This window comes from Diabrotica undecimpunctata, chromosome 7 (genome assembly GCF_040954645.1).
Source record: "Diabrotica undecimpunctata isolate CICGRU chromosome 7, icDiaUnde3, whole genome shotgun sequence".
In the NCBI taxonomy this organism is placed as follows: domain Eukaryota; kingdom Metazoa; phylum Arthropoda; class Insecta; order Coleoptera; family Chrysomelidae; genus Diabrotica; species Diabrotica undecimpunctata.
This window is the reverse complement of record NC_092809.1, coordinates 108,896,214-108,916,602: the sequence shown is the minus strand read 5'-3', so window position 1 is coordinate 108,916,602 and position 20,389 is coordinate 108,896,214. Positions and strand designations below refer to the sequence as shown.

General features: G+C 33.6%; 1 protein-coding gene across 1 annotated transcript in view; it reads left to right on the top strand.

The window, feature by feature from the left end:
• The window catches only part of LOC140445701 (protein bric-a-brac 1-like), a 244,178-nt gene that overhangs the window by 204,104 nt on the left and 19,685 nt on the right, over positions 1-20,389 (top strand). The window contains exons 3-4 of the mRNA XM_072537964.1: positions 17,837-18,103; positions 19,299-19,450. Of these exons, the coding sequence (XP_072394065.1) occupies positions 17,837-18,103; positions 19,299-19,450 (419 nt within the window). The remainder of the gene's footprint in view (positions 1-17,836; positions 18,104-19,298; positions 19,451-20,389) is intronic.

The window sequence follows — 20,389 nt, the reverse complement described above, 5'->3', positions numbered from 1 at the left end:
GCGATTTCTCGGTAATTTGCTTTATAACGAATATTGCATCTGTACACGATCTTCTACTACAAAAACCCTGTTGTTCTTCTGCTAAACTTATCCTCTGATTTATTAGTACTTATAAAATTTTAGTTGTAAGTTTTAGGGTAGTATTTAACAAGTTTATACCTCTGTAGTTTCTGGCTGTTTTTTATCTCCTTTTTTGAATAGTAGAATTAGTTCGCTCGTTTTCCATAAAGCAACGATTGCAGCTAATACATCTACTCCCTAATAGTGTTCCTTATTGTGTATGAGGAGGTTTGCATTAATAAAATCGTTTGTCACAAAAAAAAAATGTTGCCTTATTTTACTGGAAGGTCAGTATATTACTTAATGCTAAATTGTCTATATCTTATCGTAACAATGATTGAAACTATGGGAAAACATGGCATCTAAATATAGGTCGCAGTATTTTAATACTCATCTTTACTTAAAGCAATAATAGTGTTGCCATAATAAAATTATTATTGTACTCTACCAGAAGCGGTAGACGAACTAAGGAATAATTATTTTTGATTAACGGAACTGATACGTTTAAGTTTATATTTGAGATAGTTTCCATGTTTTGTTTATAAGAACTTTTGCGTTGTTTATAAAAGTTACTTAATAAAGAACTATTAACTTTAATTGCCTCATTTTATTTAATCCCACCCAATTGGAATTAATGAATCATTTTTAATTGATTAATTAACAAAAGTAATGTATATAACATCTAGTGTGCGTCATAGATTATAATATTTCTCGAAAACGTTATTAGAGCATTTAGCGAAACTCTAAATAATATGTTATTATAACAAGAACATGTTTATTGTTAAATGTACAATAGATCGTAAATTTTATTTATCGAAATTGTGCTTCTTATTACCTTTTTGTTTTATTATTGTAGGAAACTTTTACAATATTATATTGTTGTAAGAAATTCAGATTTTACGATTATTTTTTTAACACGTACACAATAAACTAATAGCAAAACTGCATTCAAATTCGTGGAAATCATAAATTTAAACAAATGGTAATACTTCGACATTTATTTCAAAAGGCAGACCAGACAGATCGTAAAAATTATTAGATTAACTTTTATTTATTTTTTCAAGTATAGGTAAAAGAATTAAGTAATTTTATAGAGGTAAGCGTTATTATATTTAATGGGAGTCGCATTTTGAATTTGTTAGAATAATTGTATCTTTTCGCCTCTTTTCTTTATCTAGATTGGAAAGTCGTCTTTAATATCAAGTCAACATCTTGAACAGCTTCTCCTTCTTCTTCCTCGTTCTTGTTCTTCTGGTGCCATATCAGAATTATCCGACGGTGGCGATTACCATTGCGAAGAGTTCTCGATCTTCTGCCACATGGAATAATTGTCCTCAATTTGATATACGAGTCCATTTACGAATATTTTTTGACCAAGAAACTTGTTTTCTTTCGAGACCTCCGCGGTCTTCTATTTTACCTTTAAGAATTAGTTGTAAGTATTCTATATCCATTTCTCCTATATGTCTATGTCACTATATGTCTATGAATCCACATTTGCAATTTCCAGTGCTTCAATTCTGTTCATACTTAATACTTTAAGTGTCCACACTTCCGCTCCATACAAAAGTACAGACCAAATATAGTATGTACTTAACACTACGCTACATGACGTCTGAAAAAATACATTAGTGCACGACGGTGGTCTATCAGGGCCCAAGATGATGACGCAATATTAATTTGTTTGTAATATTGTGATATTACAAAAATTTTACTGTAATCTATTTTACAAAAAGTTTGTTAATTACGAATTGAGAGAAATACATTTTGTGGCTAGTTGAATTATAATAATACAGAATAAATACGAAAATCTTACTATTAAAGCTATTAACTATTAAAAAATTATAAAAATACATAACAAAAAAGTTTTTTATTAGGGATGAGTAAAAATATATTTAATAAAATTAAGAAACGTAAAATATAAACAAAATAAAAATGGGTGCAGAAAATGCAGCACAAATTTACACAATGATTTTACGTCATTTTGTTTACACAGTCTGTGCAACACGCTACAATATGTTACATGCACAACCAATTTTTGCAAATCTTACAGAAATGTCTTGTTTGCCGTTTTTTGCAATATCTTCAGTGTCCTCTTTTATTCTGAGGGGAATCTTATAGAGCTTTGGAGTTGCCGTATTTGACAACTGCAGAATGAATATATGAATGTAAACCTGACGTCGAGGCTCTGGAACCCATATGTCCTTTTAACTGCACCATTCCCAAATTTCTTATAAATGGCCTCGTATTTTGGCTATATTCATCATCTGGATTATTGAATCAAGTAATGATAAAAGCGTTAATACTGCAAATGTTTAATATTCCATAAAAAGTGACTAACGGTTACCGTTTCGTATTTCTTGAAACGTCATACGAAGAGTCCATTTTATCAACGATGTCTACATCACATTTTGTAGAATTATAAAATAAAATTGTTTTTGGATTACCACTAACTGGATCAACTATGTCGTCACAATGAAAAGAAGACACCAAGAGGAATTTTTTTTTCGAGGAACATCAGCCTTCATGTGTTTTCCAAAAGCAAATACAGAAGACTGCAAGACGATTTTGTACGTTGGTTATAATGGTTAGCAATTGCGGTTATTGGTTTTTAAAGTACCTACAAGAGTTAATCTATGGTTTGTTAAAAGTTCCTCGACAATTGGACAAGAGGAAAACCAGTGATCCATCGTTACGTTTCTTCCCGAAGCTGATAACGGTTGACACATTCTCAGTGTAACTGCTGCATTGAAATTTTCTAATTTGTACGCCCCAGGTAGCTATTGTCCAGCATATATTTCCATATGATTTGTTTATAAGGTTCTAGCATCAACGGTGGCAAACACTTTTATACCATACTTTTGTATGGTATGTACATTCGAAAATTACATTTGCCTCGAAAAGCGAAAAGCGTTTTATCCAAAGTGACGTACTCACCTACAGAATAATAACTTTTACAAGTCTGAACAAATGTGTCAAATATCTCTCTTATCTGAGGCAATTTATGTATTTACCAACTTTCCTCCCAGCATTTTTATCGTCAAAGCGAATAACTTAGAAGAAATCTAAATCGTCTCTCTGCCATAGTCGCAATAAATACTTCGCTTCCTAATCCATCTCACGCAAAAAAATTCTTTTAAATTTTTTCGAGATCCACAATCTAGTCCTGTGAAATAAAGCAAACCAAAAAATGATGTATCTTTGACATCTCGTTTGTCTTTAAAATTTATAGAACTAACATAAAGATTCGTGTAGTGTGCCAAGGAATTAACGATATTACTGAATAAAAGGTTCGATGATTCAATCGGAGTACTTGCATTTCTTCCAATATCAATAGTGCCTGGTAAATGTTGAACAATATTTTCTTTTCTAGTACGGACTGCTCTAAAAGGTGTATGTTTCAGCCATTTAGGTCCATTTTTACCATAGTAATAATCGCCTGTCACCTTCTGAAGCATTCCTGTGTTCCACGTGCTGTTGTGCAGCCTCTGTCGTCTCTTGCTCAGAATCAGTTCCGTGGTTACTGAATATCTCTATGTCCTCATCAGACATAGACTTATCAGAATCATAAATCTCTTCGTCAATCTAAACTTCATAATATAGAGCTTGCAGACGCCGTAATGTAATGCAACGCCTTAATGAACGCTGCCATGAGTACGGACTGAAGATAAATTTAAAGAAAACTAAATGCATGATCATGACTAAATCTGCACATGCAAATATCCAATTGACTATTGAAGATACTGCAATTGAGAGTGTTAAGAACTATAAATACTTAGGAACATGGATAACATCAGATGTAGACCAAACCAAAGAAATTAGGACACGCATTGAAATAGCACGTGCATCATTCATTAAACTTAAAAAGTTTCTTTGTTGTCGGGATATAAGGTTAGAACTACGCCTGAGAATGCTTCGATGTTACGTGTTCTCTACTCTTCTTTATGGCTTGGAAGCGTGGACACTAAAACAAGTCCATTTAAATAAGTTGGTCGCCTTTGAATTTTGGTTTTACAGAAGAATCCTACGAATATCATGGATTCAAAGAATATCAAACGTGGAAGTAACTAGAAGGAAAGGAAATGAGGCGGAAATAATATTAACGATTAAAAGACCAAAACTTGAGTACTTAGGACACGTGATGAGAGGGCAAAATACGCGTTATTACAACTTCTTATGCAAGGCAAAATCGGTCGCGGCATAGAGCGGCAGTCAACAGAGTCCGCATAGCCATGTTGATTTCCAACCTTCAATAGAAGATGGAACTTAAAGAAGAAGAAGGCATCCATATTACTAAAAAAAATTTATAAGTATCCTGAACTTAATATAAAATTACACCTACCTACCTGAGTCCAGTAATTGAATCACTTGTAAAATATAAAAACACTATGACCGATTACGTATTATAAGATAATCCACGTTAATTAGCCTACACTAACCTTATATAAGTACTCTGGGAATTACCACAACAAACACCGCCGTCTAAAGTTATTCCTATTTACTAACGTTCGAACGTGACTTTAATCCACAGCCGATAGATGGAAGTACATATTTATTAAAGTTACATGACCACACGACGGTAGTCAAATGATCTATATTTCAAAACTAAAAGCTTTTATTTTTGTAAAATACTTAGATAAGTACTTTTTTTTGTGCCTGAAAGGTACTGAAAAAAAAACAGATATGTATATTATTTATTTATGTAAGAAATAGCTTTTTGCGCATAAACCCCGTTCTAATAGACCACTGTCGTGTATCGGAGTGTTAACTATTGTTTGTCCTAGTTCTAAACTGAAATGATTGACACCTCGTTGGTAGTGTGTCTTCCACGATTTCTTCAGAATTTGACGATAGCATGACAGCTCAAATGCTTCCAACCTGTTAAGCGTTGTTGATTTTATAGTTAAAGTCTCACATCCGTCCAGTAAGATTGATTAAATCTAATATCTAGAGTTCTTTGCATAGAGATATTTCTGTTGTATCATATTTTCAGAAACAAACCCTTTTTGATGGTAGTAGAGCTGTTTTTAAAGACTGAGGTGGCAAGTAGCTAATTCCATATATCCAAACAAGCTCATGCTAATTAGTTTTTTTAATATTTCGAATATTATTAAACTCTATAACAGGCTTTTTATTATTTTTTACTTTTTAAAGATACATTCAATATCCACGTGTTAATAATACCATGATAACATGATAATAATAATCGTTTTTACACCTTAGGCAACCATCGATGCCCACTTTAGTAGTCCGGGTTGCCTAACAATATCATATCATAACATGTCCCTTTCTTAGTAAAACTTGTGTTTACAATTTTATTATTTAGTTAAGTAATTTTCACTGAAAGAAAACCTTCGTTGTTTAATTTATTGCCTACAAGAACGTGTAAAAGTTCGTCTGTCCATTTGGCGAGTTGTCATTAAAGAGCATTGATTGTGATCACTAATAGAAGGGTTACTAGATGGACTCTGAGGACTAGGGAAGGATTTGTTTTTAATAAATGCTGTTTATTAAAAAGAAAATGAGCATCACTGGGGTTCTTACAAACAATATCTCCCCTATAGCAATACCCACATCCCTGTACAAATGCCTTTCTGATTCTACTATGCCGTTTTCTGTCTGAATTATGACAAAAAATTACTAACTCTTGCCAGTGGTTGGCTGCAGAAAGCAACAGTAACCCAATTTTCTTACTATTTCTAGCTACGCTCATTTAGTTTAACTTACAGATCTATGTGATTACCATGATATAACACGTGGTGCCACACCTGAGAGTTGATTCTCTGAGTTGTTTGAAACTATTTCCAATCTATGAGTCTCAGTCAGATCATCTTAAACAAAAGGTACTACCTCTACAAGGTTACTAGATCCTCCCTGTAATCTTGATTAAAACGGTTTTAATTAAAATTCCTTATTATGATAATTATTATATTTACATGGAATTAAACAATAATTGATTGTAGTGAAAATTACAGTTTATATTATTTGTTGTTGACGTTTCAACTATCACACTAAGATCTAATACCTATATTCAGAAGCTAACCAAACAACACACATGAGAGATTACAAAACTCGTTTATAAACTATCTTGTGAATGCAACAACTTTTATCTGGGAGAAACCTAAAGACCACTAAGTGTTAAAATAAAATGAACAAGAATGATGCATCAAAAACGGAGACTTTCAGAGATCGCAGATATGCAAACATAGCTGGGACAATGAGTACAAAGAACAACGGAAAGATAAATCAAAGTCATGAACGAAACAAACAGCAAAAGAAGAAGTAAACAATAAGAATAGACCACTGTTAAAGGGCTAATAGAAGATCAGAGAACATCATGTACAATTAACTACATAAGCACATAAAGATCAGAATTTGATATTAAACCGAGGGTACAAAATTACACTCAGAATTTCAACTCAAAACATGGCTATTTGCCTGCTAGATCGAGACCATATATACCTATATAACTATATAAGATAGCTGATTATGCAGATAAATGAAGACAACATATTCACAGAATGCATGAGGAAATACTACTCAAAAATACCCAATTATAATCCAAAAAAGCAAAAGAGAGGTGAAGGAAGACCTAGAACAAGATGGATGAAGGTTGCTCATCTACTATTAAAAATGTTTGCTTTTTCCGAGAGATTACTTACAGATTTGAGATGAAACGTAGAGGCAGTTAGCCGAATCTATAATTAAAAAGAATTTTGTCTTAAAGAATCATGACAATAGGTTAAAATATTGTTTTTTAAGTTCTAAATTAATTTTTGATTAATTGATAATTAATTGAAAAAAAATGGCAAAACTTAGACCAGTACACATGGCATTCATAGATTTAAAAAAGGCATATGACACGGTCCCCAGAAAACAACTATGGAACACGATGAAGGAAATCGGAATAACTCAGAGGTTATTAGAAGCCGTAAAAAACCTTTACAACAACAACAAGGTAAGAGTTAAAACCGGCAATAAATACTCCAACGAATTTAAGACCACAAAAGGCTTATTGCAGGGATGCTCTACATCTCCGACACTGTTTAAGATGTTCCTCGAACAAATATTGAAACAATGGAAAAGGAAATGTGAAGGGATGGGAATACCAATCCGGGACAACTTCTTGTACACATTAAGCTTTGCAGATGACCAAGTGGTAACGGCTCAAGATGAAGAAGATCTGTGCTATATGCTCCGAAAATTAGAAAAGGAATACACAAAAAATGGACTGGAAATAAATCTATAAAAGACCGAATATTTAACAACAGAGCAAGAACCAGTGAGAAACTTGGAAATGGACGATAATAGGGAAATTAACGGCACTGACAAATTCAAATATTTAGGATTCATACTCTCAAAAAATGGAACCATTGAGCAAGAGATAACCAGCAGATTAGCACAGACAAGAACATGTATTAAACAAATGAACGGGGTACTGTGGGATAGACAGATTACCAGAAATACAAAGAAGAGAATTTATAACACCTTGGTACGCAGTATAATGACCTATGGAGCAGAGAATTGGGTAATAAATAAACGAAAAAGGTCCAAAATCACAGCAACTGAAATGGAGTTCATGAAAAGAAGCTGCAGAGTGACAAAAATGGATCGCATCAGAAATGAGGAGATAAAACGAAGAATGGCAGTAGAACCATACGCAGCTACATCGAAGAAAAACGTTTAATTTGGTATGGACATGTGAGAAGAACAGATCATACAAGGAGGATAGCAAAGATTTCGGATTGGAGCCCAATAGGTAGGAGGAAAAGAGGTAAACCCCGAAGATCATGGAGGGATGAAGTGGACGAGGCCATGGAAAGACGAGACCTTAGAGATGGAGAATGGCAGAACAGAAAGGACTGGAGACGTTGACTGAAAGAAGGAAGGCGGCGACAGCTGCAAAAATTCTTATATAGATAGATAGATTAATGTTTGGCTCCACTCACTAAAAACATTCTATTTTATAGTGTTATACCTACTTCCTAACATATATCGGTATATCAAAATTTTCTACAAAATATGCAGATACAGAATAACTAATACCATTGAACAATTGATATAAAACGAGGAATCATGTCATGAACTTCTAATAAATCCGTTAATTAAAAGAAAAGGCCTGGCAATAAGAAATAATGCCGAAAGAATGGTATGGCAGGATTATTGTACCAATACATAAGAAAGGAAAAAGGACTCATGTGTGATCTATAGAAGAATTTCACTAATCAATATTACATATAGAATATTGGCCTCAGTATTGCTAAAAAAATTATTACCATACACCAAAGAAATAGTTGGTGACTACCAATGTAGCTTCAATTATGAAAGATAAATGATCAAATATTTACTATCAGACAAATGCTGAAACAAGACAGCAATTCACGAATACCATTACAACAACGTATGAAGTTGAATACGATTAAATATCAGTATAGGAAGTCGAAGATGCAATACGAACTCTAATAAATCTCAAAGCATGCGGACCACAAGGTATACCGACCGAATTATTAAAACACAACCGACAAGTATTGCGGGAACTACTGGCGTATGTTTTCACCTTATTCTATAAAGGACAAGACTTACCTCCGGTGTAAACAATAGCACATATTAGTAACATCTACAAAAAAGGAGATAGAAAGAATTGTTCAAACTACAGGAGGCTAAGTTTCATAAATTCACTCTTAACGGATTAAGTGCCATGAGAGGCCAACACGGACTCTCACATAAAAGTATATACGGGCCGCGTGATGCCAACGTGGACCCACGCACTAGTTCGTCAGAAAATGCTGTGTCTCTCAACAGCGGCTTCTCGAACTCATTTAAAATACACGGGGACATTTCGAGCCTGGCCAGATGGTCTATAAACAATATTTGGCCTGTGCTGAGATGTCAACGAAGACTCACATGGCCCATAATATGTATAAATAACAGTTGCGTACTTATACATATTTTTGTTATATATTCATAGTAAGAACACATTTTGTGCAAAATAAGCTTTATTCTCATAAAACAAACGTAATAACATTATATTAAAATTGTATCTAAAGTAATAATTTAATTTTTTGTTACGGAATGTGTGACAAAAAAAACAATCAAGACAATAGAATTTTTTACAGCCATCACATGTCAATGTGGTGTTGGTTTCTTTCCTCTGTGCTACTTGCCTTCCTTCCTCTTCTACCATTTTTGCGTAACACGCTGTACATCGTCTTCTGCCTGCACGGCCAACATCGATGAGTTTGTGACTATTTTTCATAATGACTGGTGTGACAATAAAATCTCCTAATAGACCCCGAATTACCTCTTCCTTGAATTTGGTAATCGTCATGCTTTCATTGGCAATGCTTTGATGGGCGACATAGGCATTTATAAGTGCTGTTCCAGTCAAGAGCTCCATCGATAATTTTCTGTACCATTTTAGTCCTTTACGTAATGGCGAATTATAGCTTTTCATTTGATCTGATATATCAATGAAGCTTTTGAATGTATTATATTCGATGACATTCTTTGGCTTTACAACATCACCGCGTGCCTTCTGCATTGTCACCATTTCGTCTGCGAATTTGGTACTAATCATCAGCACATCTCGCTTGTCCTTCCACTTCTGAACAACGATGCCCGAATTACTTTGTTCAGCTACATATTCGCCTACTTTGAATTTTTTGGAAATGACGTTATTGGGATTATATTTGCGGTTTGCACGTAGCGTACCAATCATATAAGTTTTTTGGAGTAGGAGTTCATGTGCAAGTGTGACAGAACTGTAGTAGTTATCAATCGCAAGTGTTCGTCCTTTGTCAAGCAGTCCATCCATAAGTTTCATCACTACATTTGTTGGTACGCTACTACTTTCAGCATGTTCTTTTCCACGATATACGTTAAAATCGTAGGTATAACCACCTTCCAGACAAAGTTTGAATAAGTTTATCTCAAATTTGTGCCTCTTGTTGGTAATATACTGCTTGAATTTTAGGCGCCCTTGAAAAGACACTAAAGTTTCGTCAATGCACACGTTTTCTTTGGAATGACGGCAGCCTTGAATTTATCCTTCAGTCTGCTAACCAAGGGAACAATCTTCTGCAAACGGTCATCTGTTGTTACTGAATTGTCATTGACGTGCAGCGTTTTCCACAATAACTGGAAGCGATTCCTTGACATTACTTTTTTGATATTATTCACATAAAGATCATTATTTGACCAGTAGGATTGGAAAATGACATAATCCCATCCATATAACTATACCCAGGAATCGTTTTATCTCGGCGACGTCAGTGTTGTGCCACGCGGTAATACGTGCACTTTATTTCTGATTTTTTTCCTGACACTGCAGGGCATAACGATTTGTTTCTTCAACCTAAAAATTAACAAAAAATCAAAATCAGTTGAACAAAATAAATTAGACATTTTTACCATCATGGATAAAAGATCATCGTCTACAAAATATTCGTAGAATTGAATGGGCGATTTGTTGTAGAAGTTTTCGTATAATTGTGTATGAAAACCTGCAGAATCATAGTCCTCAAATGTAAATTTCTGTAAATTTTCGCTGTTAACCGGCCCCCAGACTATAGCTGCATTCATTTCATTAGATACTATTGGTCCTTCTAAAATTTTCTCCTCAGAGACTTCAGAATGTTGGGCAATGACAGATTCTATAGCAGCATCAACATGTTCTCCGATACTCGTATATTCTTTTCCTTTACTGGTGGACGCCGATACATCTTGTCCCAACGGTTTGGTATTTCCGGCCACTCGTTTTCTTTTTGGAGCGCTCGATTTATTTTCACTATCACTCAGTTGGTTGGTACTCGTCCGAAAGATACGTGTCGCCAAACTCATCCAACTCTTCATCTGACAGAATTTCTTGCCAATATTTTTCAAGTTTTTGTTGCTCTTTCTCGTACGACTGCATTGTACCGCTCTTATCAAGTACTGACAAGAAATACCCGCAAGCCACGGCCTGGCGCCTTCGCTTGTTAGATTTGCCGATACGTTATCAACAGGAATAGACAAGTCAAGGCGTCACTCTACGTTGGACTCACACTGGCATTTTGTGAAAAAAGTCTTGCTGGTGGCCGCGAAACTCCAACGTGGACTCACATTTTGAAAAATGAAATTTTGACCAAAATTCGCATTTTAGAGTGTTAGTTTTTGATGTGAAAGTTAAAGAAAGTAATGGAAATACTTTTTCAAAAAAAAAGTGATTGGTCAATGGAGACCGTAAAATTTTTAATATGGTGGCACTTAACCTGTTAAGACTCTAAGGAAAAATAATAAAAAATAAAATTGAAAAGGAGATGACAGATGTAGAAGAACAAAACGGCTTTCGTGCAGGCAAATCCTGTGTAGACAGTATATTTTCTCTAAAGCAGGTTATTGAGAAAAGATTAGCCCACAATCTTTCAACTAATGTAGTCTTTATAAATCTGACAAAGGCATACGATAATGTACCACTTTCAATGCTCTGAGTAGCAATGGAAAAACAAGGAATAAATAAAAAAACTATAAAATCAGTACAGCAGCTTAACAAAAATTCCTATTAGTAAGGGTCTAAAGCAAGGCTGCTGCATAGCACCCCTGCACTCTTCAAAATATATCTGAATAAGGCGCTCTCAGTGTGGAGAAGAAAATGCTGCAATATGGGAACTATAAAATCAGCTGAAACCTTCAAATACTTGGGGGTTCAAATAACATTAAGAACAGGGAATAACGAAGAAATACATTCTAGGATTGGCCAAGCAAGATCAGCCAGTAGACACTGAGTTTTTACACTCAGTAGATACGTTATAATTATACAACTATACAAATATAAATAACACTATAAAATGTCCAATTTTTATAAATTTTATCTCACTTTTTTATTATAACTTGATCTTTCAATTGCTTCTTCCCTATTTACATTAGGCGACGTCTATCAGCTTTTTATATTCCTTATATTTGAGTATCATTTCGAAAAGGCACTTTTAGATTTAGGCCATAACTATACGAATATCTCTTTTTGTCGTCAATACAAGATATAGCTTGTTTTTCCAACTTGTCAGGTCCTTCATCCCCCCTGGTTCCTTTATAACCTGTTACTTACGTCCAAGTTACCTTGTTAATTGCAGCCAGGTATTGTTTTTATTTCCAAACCAACTTACAACTAGTAACTGACTTATACGTAAAAAATTCAGTGCTCTTACAGCAACTTGATTGTTTGAAGAGGTAGAGATAGAATTAGAGGTAGAGGTAGAAGAGGTAGAGTATATTTAGTCAATATACAAAAATAGTTTTGTTTTTGACAAGTCAAAGGAAGAGTGAAAATTTTTACATATATACATATAAAATTTTTGCGAATTTAAACATAACAAACAGATATTTAATATTAACAATTTAAGAAACGACAAACACACTAAATAAAATAATAAAAACATGAAATATTGTCATACCCTGACCAAACTAGTAGTATTGTGTAAAAGTTGTACTTAGGTACTCTGTTTTTGAATAGAAACAATGTTTCAAAAAGTGTGATTTTATTTTAAGCTTAAACGATAATAAGTGAAGACTTTTTACTTATCTGGCAAAAAGTTATACAAACCAAAATCAGTCGAATTTTTTATGCTCTTCTTCAACCTAAAACGTTGTGCTCTAATAGCATCTCTAGGTCTTGTATCGTGATCATGGAAGTTGGAGTTTATGTTAAACTTACCTTTGTTGGCATGAATTTCAATCTGCTATTTAAATGGGAATAAGCCACAATTAAAGGTTAAAGTAAATTTATTGACGTTTCAATTTCCACTTCGGAAATCGTTCTTATTCCCATTTAAATAGTAATTACTTTAAAATACCACAAGAAAATAACTTCAGAACAATTTCAATGTGCGTCTCATATATATATATATATATATATATATATATATATATATATATATATATATATATATATTTATATATATATATATATATATATATATATATATATATATAAATATATATATATATATATATATATATATATATAAAGAGTGAAGTTAGTGGCATAATACCTAAATCCAGAAATAAAGGTTTACAGTGTGCCCTATACTCTGCGCTTGCAAGTATCCTCACTACTCTTTTTTGTAGTTTAAAAATTCGATCTGCGTGCCAAGAATTACCCCAAACAGTTATTCCGTACTGTAAATGGCTATGGAAAAGTAGCACATTCTAAGGGTACTTTTAGTTGCGTATTAAAAATATACTTGTAGCAAGTCTAGAACTCAAGTAATCTGTATGAGCACTCCAATCCAAATTATCATCTAGAAAGATTCCTAATAGTTTAACACTATTTCTTGAGATATACTTCCAATCGGAATTAAAAATCAAATTCTGATTTTTCTCTTCATTTAGCTTCAGCCCATTATGTAAAAACCAGTTTTTTGCTTTCTGGGTATCACTATCTATTTTAATTTTTAAATTGTGCTGATTAATATCAGTATTAATGAGAGTTGTATCATCTGCGAAGCAAACACATTTTATAGGAAAATTATAGTGAAATAAATCATTCAGATAAATAAGAAACAAAGTGGGTCCTATCGAATCTCGAGGAACCGCATATTCGACAGTTTTAAACTCAGAATAGCTATTTTTAAGAAAAACTGCCTGTTTTTCTATTTGTTAAGTATGATCTAAATAGATTAAGAGGGTGTTCCCTAATTACCGTATTTATGCATTTTCCAACAGTAATTCATGCAAAACACAGTGAAAAGCTTTTCATAAGTCACACAATGTCAAAGACACAAAATGACCTTCCTCCAAGCCATCAACTGTATCTTTAACAATTTTCTGTATAGCTAGTATAGTGCTACACTTTTTTCCAAAGCCATATTGATTACAGTGAAGTAGTTTGTGTTTTTCTAGATATTCTATCAACACTGGTAGCACTTTTGTTACTTTTAATACACCTGGGAAAATCCCTTCAGTAATACAATTATTATAAAGTATAATTAAATTGTCAATAACTGTATTGATTGTTTCCACAATTATTTTTTTGTTTAAGAAATAAAAATCCGTGCAGTCTGAATTTTTTAATCTATGCAAAACATTCCTGATTTCAGTATCAGTAACAGGTAATAAAAATAAAGAGTTGCAAGGAGAGTGTTCTTCTTTCAAAAATTCTATGGCTACAATGTAGCAATGTAGACCTTTGCCTTTGCGGATATCTCTACTAAGGTGTGCTCATTGATATGTGTATTTCCATCTAATAGGTATATAATTGGAAACATTTTCAACAGAGTTCAAAAAAAGTTAGCGCTTGAAAAAGTAAGCAATTGAAATTTTTCCATGAACTTAACACGTAATAAATGAGCTGTTGCTTTCTTATAAAAAGGAAGGGCCCCAGTGGAAATAGCTACAAAATTAAGATCCACAAAATAAAAATATATTGCTCGGAATACCCCTGATGCCTAAGGAACTATGTTATAGAAATATAATTGAAAGTCAAAAATGGTCAAAACTCATTACTATGAATGAAGATTTATGTCTATCAATGCATTCAAAAAGCTTAATAATGATTGTACGGATGAAATTGGTTTTTTAAATTAATTTATTTTTTTCAAAGTAACACAATTATGACAAAAAATATTTTATTTTTGATCTTTCAATGTATAAGTATGAAATCTTTCTCAAAATTAAAATATTTTTATTGTGATTTAATACTATAACTATAACTATTACGATTTTGATTATGAGATGTCTTTTTAATTCAATTGTAGATTTACTTTTTTCTTCTTGTAATAATAAACTAATAAACTATTTGTAAAAAAGCACAATGTAGATATACTATATATTTCTACTTTTTTATCTATATTATTATAGGTTTTTTAAACATGAGTTCAGTATATAAATTAATGTTGTTACGATAAAGCACGTACTCCGCCATCTGATGAATACAAACCGTACTTAGCTTCGAAAGTTTTTCATTAATCCGATGTCCAATAGGAGTCGCACCGAGTGAACCAAAATATATTGTGAGATTTTTAAATATTTTTATATATAAAGCTCACAATAATTTAAAAATATTAGAGTTAATATTAAAATTTATTTAATAAGTTTTAATCAAGGCAATTTATTCTTTGATAAAAATTATTCTATGGATAAATCATTTGTACAACTTCCTTCTTTCTGTGCCTAGTGTTGTATGTATTTTATATAAACCAATGCCTTAAATGGGTCTCTAGGCAAGAAGTGTTAGAGGATTTATGTCAAATATAGTGATGGTTGCTGCCTTATTCCTGTTGTGTCTGGCTCTATGACAAGATCTGGGCAAAAAAAGAGATATTTAAAAAAAGTACAAAAGCTATACCACCAAGCCTGTATAAAATGAATATCTTGCCAGAACTAGAGGTAACAATAAACGCTTGGAGCTTGTGTCGGTTTGGTTACCTTTATTTTATTACTAAGATCCAAGAATCCTAAATTCTTCTTCTTTTTCTCGTAGCACTACAACCCGGGGTGGGTTTTAGCTGACTGCACAACTTGCTTCCATCTTGAACGGTCGTCTATAATAGTTGGGTCAGTGGGTAGTCCCATTGTTCTTAGATCTGACCATATAATTGTCTCTCCATCGCATTCGTGGACGTCCTAAGGACCTTCTACATCATTTGTTCTCATTCGGTATTGGTTGCTATTAATGTCGTGATAAGGCCCAAAGATTCGTCTGAGGATTCTCCTCTCAAAACATCTAAGTTTTCTTTCAGTTTCTTTAGTCAGAGTCCACGTCTCACACCCACACATGAGCACCGGTCTAATCACCGTTTTATATATTCTAATCTTTGATGTTCGTGTTAGGCTTTTAGATTTAATCATGGACGTCCATGGATTTAATAGTATTGTGGAGGCTGTACATATATATGTTTGCTGTCTGATTTCTTCCTTTAATCTCTTCCGCGATATCGTTCTCTGCAGTGATTGTTGCTCCGAGATATTTAAAACTCCACTCTTTCAAAGTTATATGACTATTGTAACATTTTGCCCTATTCTATCTCGCCCCTTTTGTCTGTTGATGCACATGTATTTGGTTTTCTCTTCGTTTACCCTTAAACCAGTTTTCTTTGCCTCTACCTCCAATTTATTAAAAGTCTCCTTCACATTGCTGACTGTGTTTCCCACAATGTCAATGTCATCTGCGTATGCTAGTAGTAATTTTGGTCCATTTACTGTCAGTAATTCTGTTTTAAGTTATGCTGCTCTTACTACTTTCTCCAGGATGATATTAAAGAGGTGAGGTGACAGGGCATCTCCTTGTTTTAGGCCACTGCTTATTTCGAAAGATTCTGAGAGTTTGTTACCTATCCGTACTCTGGATCTACAGCTATTCACACATAACTTAACAAGCTGGATAAGTTTTTTTGGAACTGAAAGTTCTGCCATTGCATTCCACATCTGATCCCTTTTAATGCTGTCGTACGCTTGCCGGAAATCTATGAAGAGATTATGGATAGTTCTATTGAATTCCCATCCTTTTTCAAGAAGCTGTCTTAGAGTAAAAATCTGATCTATGGTCGATCTATGTTTTCTGAAGCCGGTTCCCCCATGAAATTTTCTACAAACGGTGTCAGCCTACTTAATAGGATGTTCGATAAGATTTTATATGCCGTATTAAGTAGGAAGATGCCTCTATAATTAGAGCACTTGGTTTTGTCTCCCTTTTTATGGATGGTGTTTATTACATTTTCGTGCCATTTTGTTGGTATTTTCTCTTTGTTCCATATAAGTGTTATTAGTTTGTGTATTTGTCTTTGTAGAGTTTCTTCTCCGTACATAAGAAATTCAGCCAATATATTGTCAGAGCCTGAAGCTTTTCCGTTCTTCAATTTGTTCATTGCTTGCAATGTTTTATCTATTTTGGGGTCCTCTACCGGTAGGTCCACCCCAAAATATATATTTTCTCTATGTTCTTCCTCTTGATGTATGTTTAGTAAAGTCTTGAAATATTCTTGCCTGTTTGGAGCAGTTCTTTTTTATTTATTATTAATTCATCATTTTTTCTGAGTACAGACACGCATCTAGATCTGGAGGCTTTCTTTTCCTTTGACACTGATTTGTAAAATGCTCGACTATTTGACTGTTGCCTATTCCTTTTCATTTCTTCATATTTCTGTTCGTACTTCCTTTTTTTCTTTCTAATTAATTTTCTTGTTTCTCGGCGTGAAGTTGCATAGTTTTCTTTACTTTCTGCTGTTCCTTGTTGAAGCATAATGTTTCGCTTTATCTGTCTGTCGCGTAGTTTTTCTTCACATTTTCTATCAAACCATTTCCTTGTTCTCTTCCTGCTTTTTCCTATTATTAGTTCTGCTGACTCCGTAATTGATTTTTCCATTTGTTGCCACAGCCTTTCGACATCATTGCTATGGTCTACTGTATTTAGATGCTGTTTAATTTCTTGTTTGTAATTTTCTCTGATTTCCTCATTTTGCATTTTCTCGATGTTCCACTGTCCCAATGTTTCGTTGGCCTTAGGTTTTTTTGAAGATATTCTCAACCTGATTTTTGCTCTTACTAGGTGATGGTCTGTATCTGCATCTGCTCCCCTGATGCTTCTTATATCCAGCACATTACTTCCGTGGTCAATTTGGTTCGCGTGGAGTGGTCATTAGAGACCCAAGTCTGTTTATGAATGTTTATATATCCTAAATTGCTCTGTATTATTTAAGAAAGATTATTATAAGATATTTTGATTATGATTGTGATGATTTTTTGTACCTTATACTGTTTTATCGACAATATCACTAATATTATTATTTTTGTTCCTTTTTTCTAGCAGACAGTTACCAATACCAGTTGCAGTCGATGTGGCAAAAGTGTTGGAATACGAATCAAAGTCTTGTACACAACTTGCGCTTCCGTGAACGAGGGCCATTGAAATCATGGAGACCCGAAACTATGGCAGAGGCAATATTTTCAGTACTTAAGGAAGGACTGTCTCTATCACAGGCTGCGAGAAAATACGATATCCCTTACCCGACGTTCGTCCTCTATGCAAACCGTGTTCACAATATGTTAGGACCTTCTGCAGATGGTGGATCAGGTAAAATTTTACTATCCTTTTATAATCATTTGAGATCTTATCAATTTCAGTTTATCAAATCGGTATGTTAATATGATATATCTATTTGCTATCGACTGTACCTATTTGCTACATGTAGTATGTATTTTATATTGCTACGTGTTTTGGACCAATGTTCCTAGATTTTTATTTTGATCTTTTGTTTATCTCCCTTCAAAAATCTTCAAAAGATATCATCTGGTTTGGGATGGTAATCTTACATTTCTATACACTAATAACCTTAACTAATTTAGGAGAGGTTGATGAAACTTATGTGTAGTAGTAGTCCACCACGTCCGCTATATTACTTAATCAATTCCTGCTGCTTTCTGTCATTTTCTCTTTTCTTCACCTGTCTCTTTTTTGATTTCATCGCTCTTGCATTCTTGTCTCATCAGCTATCCTCAGGTTCCACTATAAGTTCAGCCGAAGATAACGCACGCTATCGCTTATTACACTCATTACAACCTGTACCCTCATACCACTAATGTCTAATTTGCTCAGTTTTCCTATTATTAACACTGCCCTGTTTTTTGTCGAATCAATTAAAATCTCTTTTTATTCATCCTCTCTGTCTATCAATTTTTTTTAATTGTTCAAAATAATGTTGTGTGTCTTCCTCTTTTCCTTTCTCTTACTTTCTCCATTCCTACCATCGTTTCTGGTTGTCTGTATATGTGCATTCACAATATACATTTATTCCAGTTGGCCTGATTCTCCTCTCAAGTTTTATTTTGGACTCCTGCGTAGTTTCTTCACTTACTTAATAGTGTCATTTTTGGTCCTATCCCATTTTGTATATTCCAAATTTTGCTGATATTGTGTGAACTTCGTGCTACGGAAATAGCACGAATGTACTTTTGTATGGTATGTAAGCATAAGATTTTAAAGAGCATAATTCTTTCTTAAATCAGCTGTACATGTAGATTAAAAATAATTACTTGTGTACTATGTGGTAAATGTTAAATATTTGAAAATAATAAGTTGAAAGGTGGTAACAATTACACTGATTGCAAAAACAGTAAAACTCTTTTTTCCTTCAATTTATTTATTTATTAATCAAATCCCCAAGAATAATAGAAAATAATAATTTTGCACAAATTGAAGCTTTCATTATCAGTAAACTTTTTAATAATGTTGATATATGTATTGCTAATTTTTATAAATCGCTTTTTAGATTTAAGACCAAAAGGAAGAGGACGACCACAAAGAATTTTGTTAGGAGTTTGGCCTGATGAACATATACGAGGTGTAATCAGAGCAGTTGTTTTTAGAGACTCACATCAAATTAAGGAAGAACCCCATATGACTACATATCCTAGACTACATGTAAGTATTTGTTGTATTTTTCACGCTATTTTATTCTACTTCACTTTCAAATATCCTAATTTTAAGGTAAAAATCTTGATTGACTTGAATGGCATTTGAATCAACATTCTGAGGATTTTTGCTTTGTTCACATCACTAATATGGATGTCCTTAGAGGAATGGACGGAGTGCGAAATTTTGTGCGCTATTAAAACACGCAAGCTAAAATTTCTGGTCATGTCATGCCCATCTGTAAAGTTTACGGTAAAAAGGACCAGAAAAAAGAAGAATTTCCTGATTTCGAAATTTGAGGCCTTTCTTTTCTATGACAATCGCGCACTATATCCATACAGTCAATAAAGTGCCAATTGCTATGACAGTTGCTAACATTCAGAACAAATAGGCACCCTGCGGACAAGAAGTGTTGAATGCGCATGACAAGACTATTTTCATCTGCTGAGCAATTAATGGCATTTGACGTTAGGTTGCGAAAGGAATCGTTTTACACAGATTACAATACAATTATTGTATTTAGTTTTGATCTAAAGACGAGTGATATTTAAAAATGTATGCGCAATTTGGCATCGCCATCGTCCAGGCAATCAATTACAAATTTTTGGATTACTGAATTAAACAAGATGCACAATAAGTAGAACTTACTTATACAGAATAATTTATACAGACGGACGGAATAAGATCATTTCAGTTCAAATACTTCGTTTCCTGCTTCTCACACGAGCTGCTAATTCACGACTAACTGCAACAACAAGTTAATGGTGTTGCTTTGCTAATAAATCTGCTACTAAACAACGCCTCATTTTATACATCGGTACAAATACAGGCCTATTACGGATTTGCATACAAGGCAACGTCGGAAGTATAAGGTTCTTTTGGGGCTGCATTATAGCAGGTGGTTGTGCCAATTTGGTGCCAATAGAAGGCATTATTATAGGAAAAGTT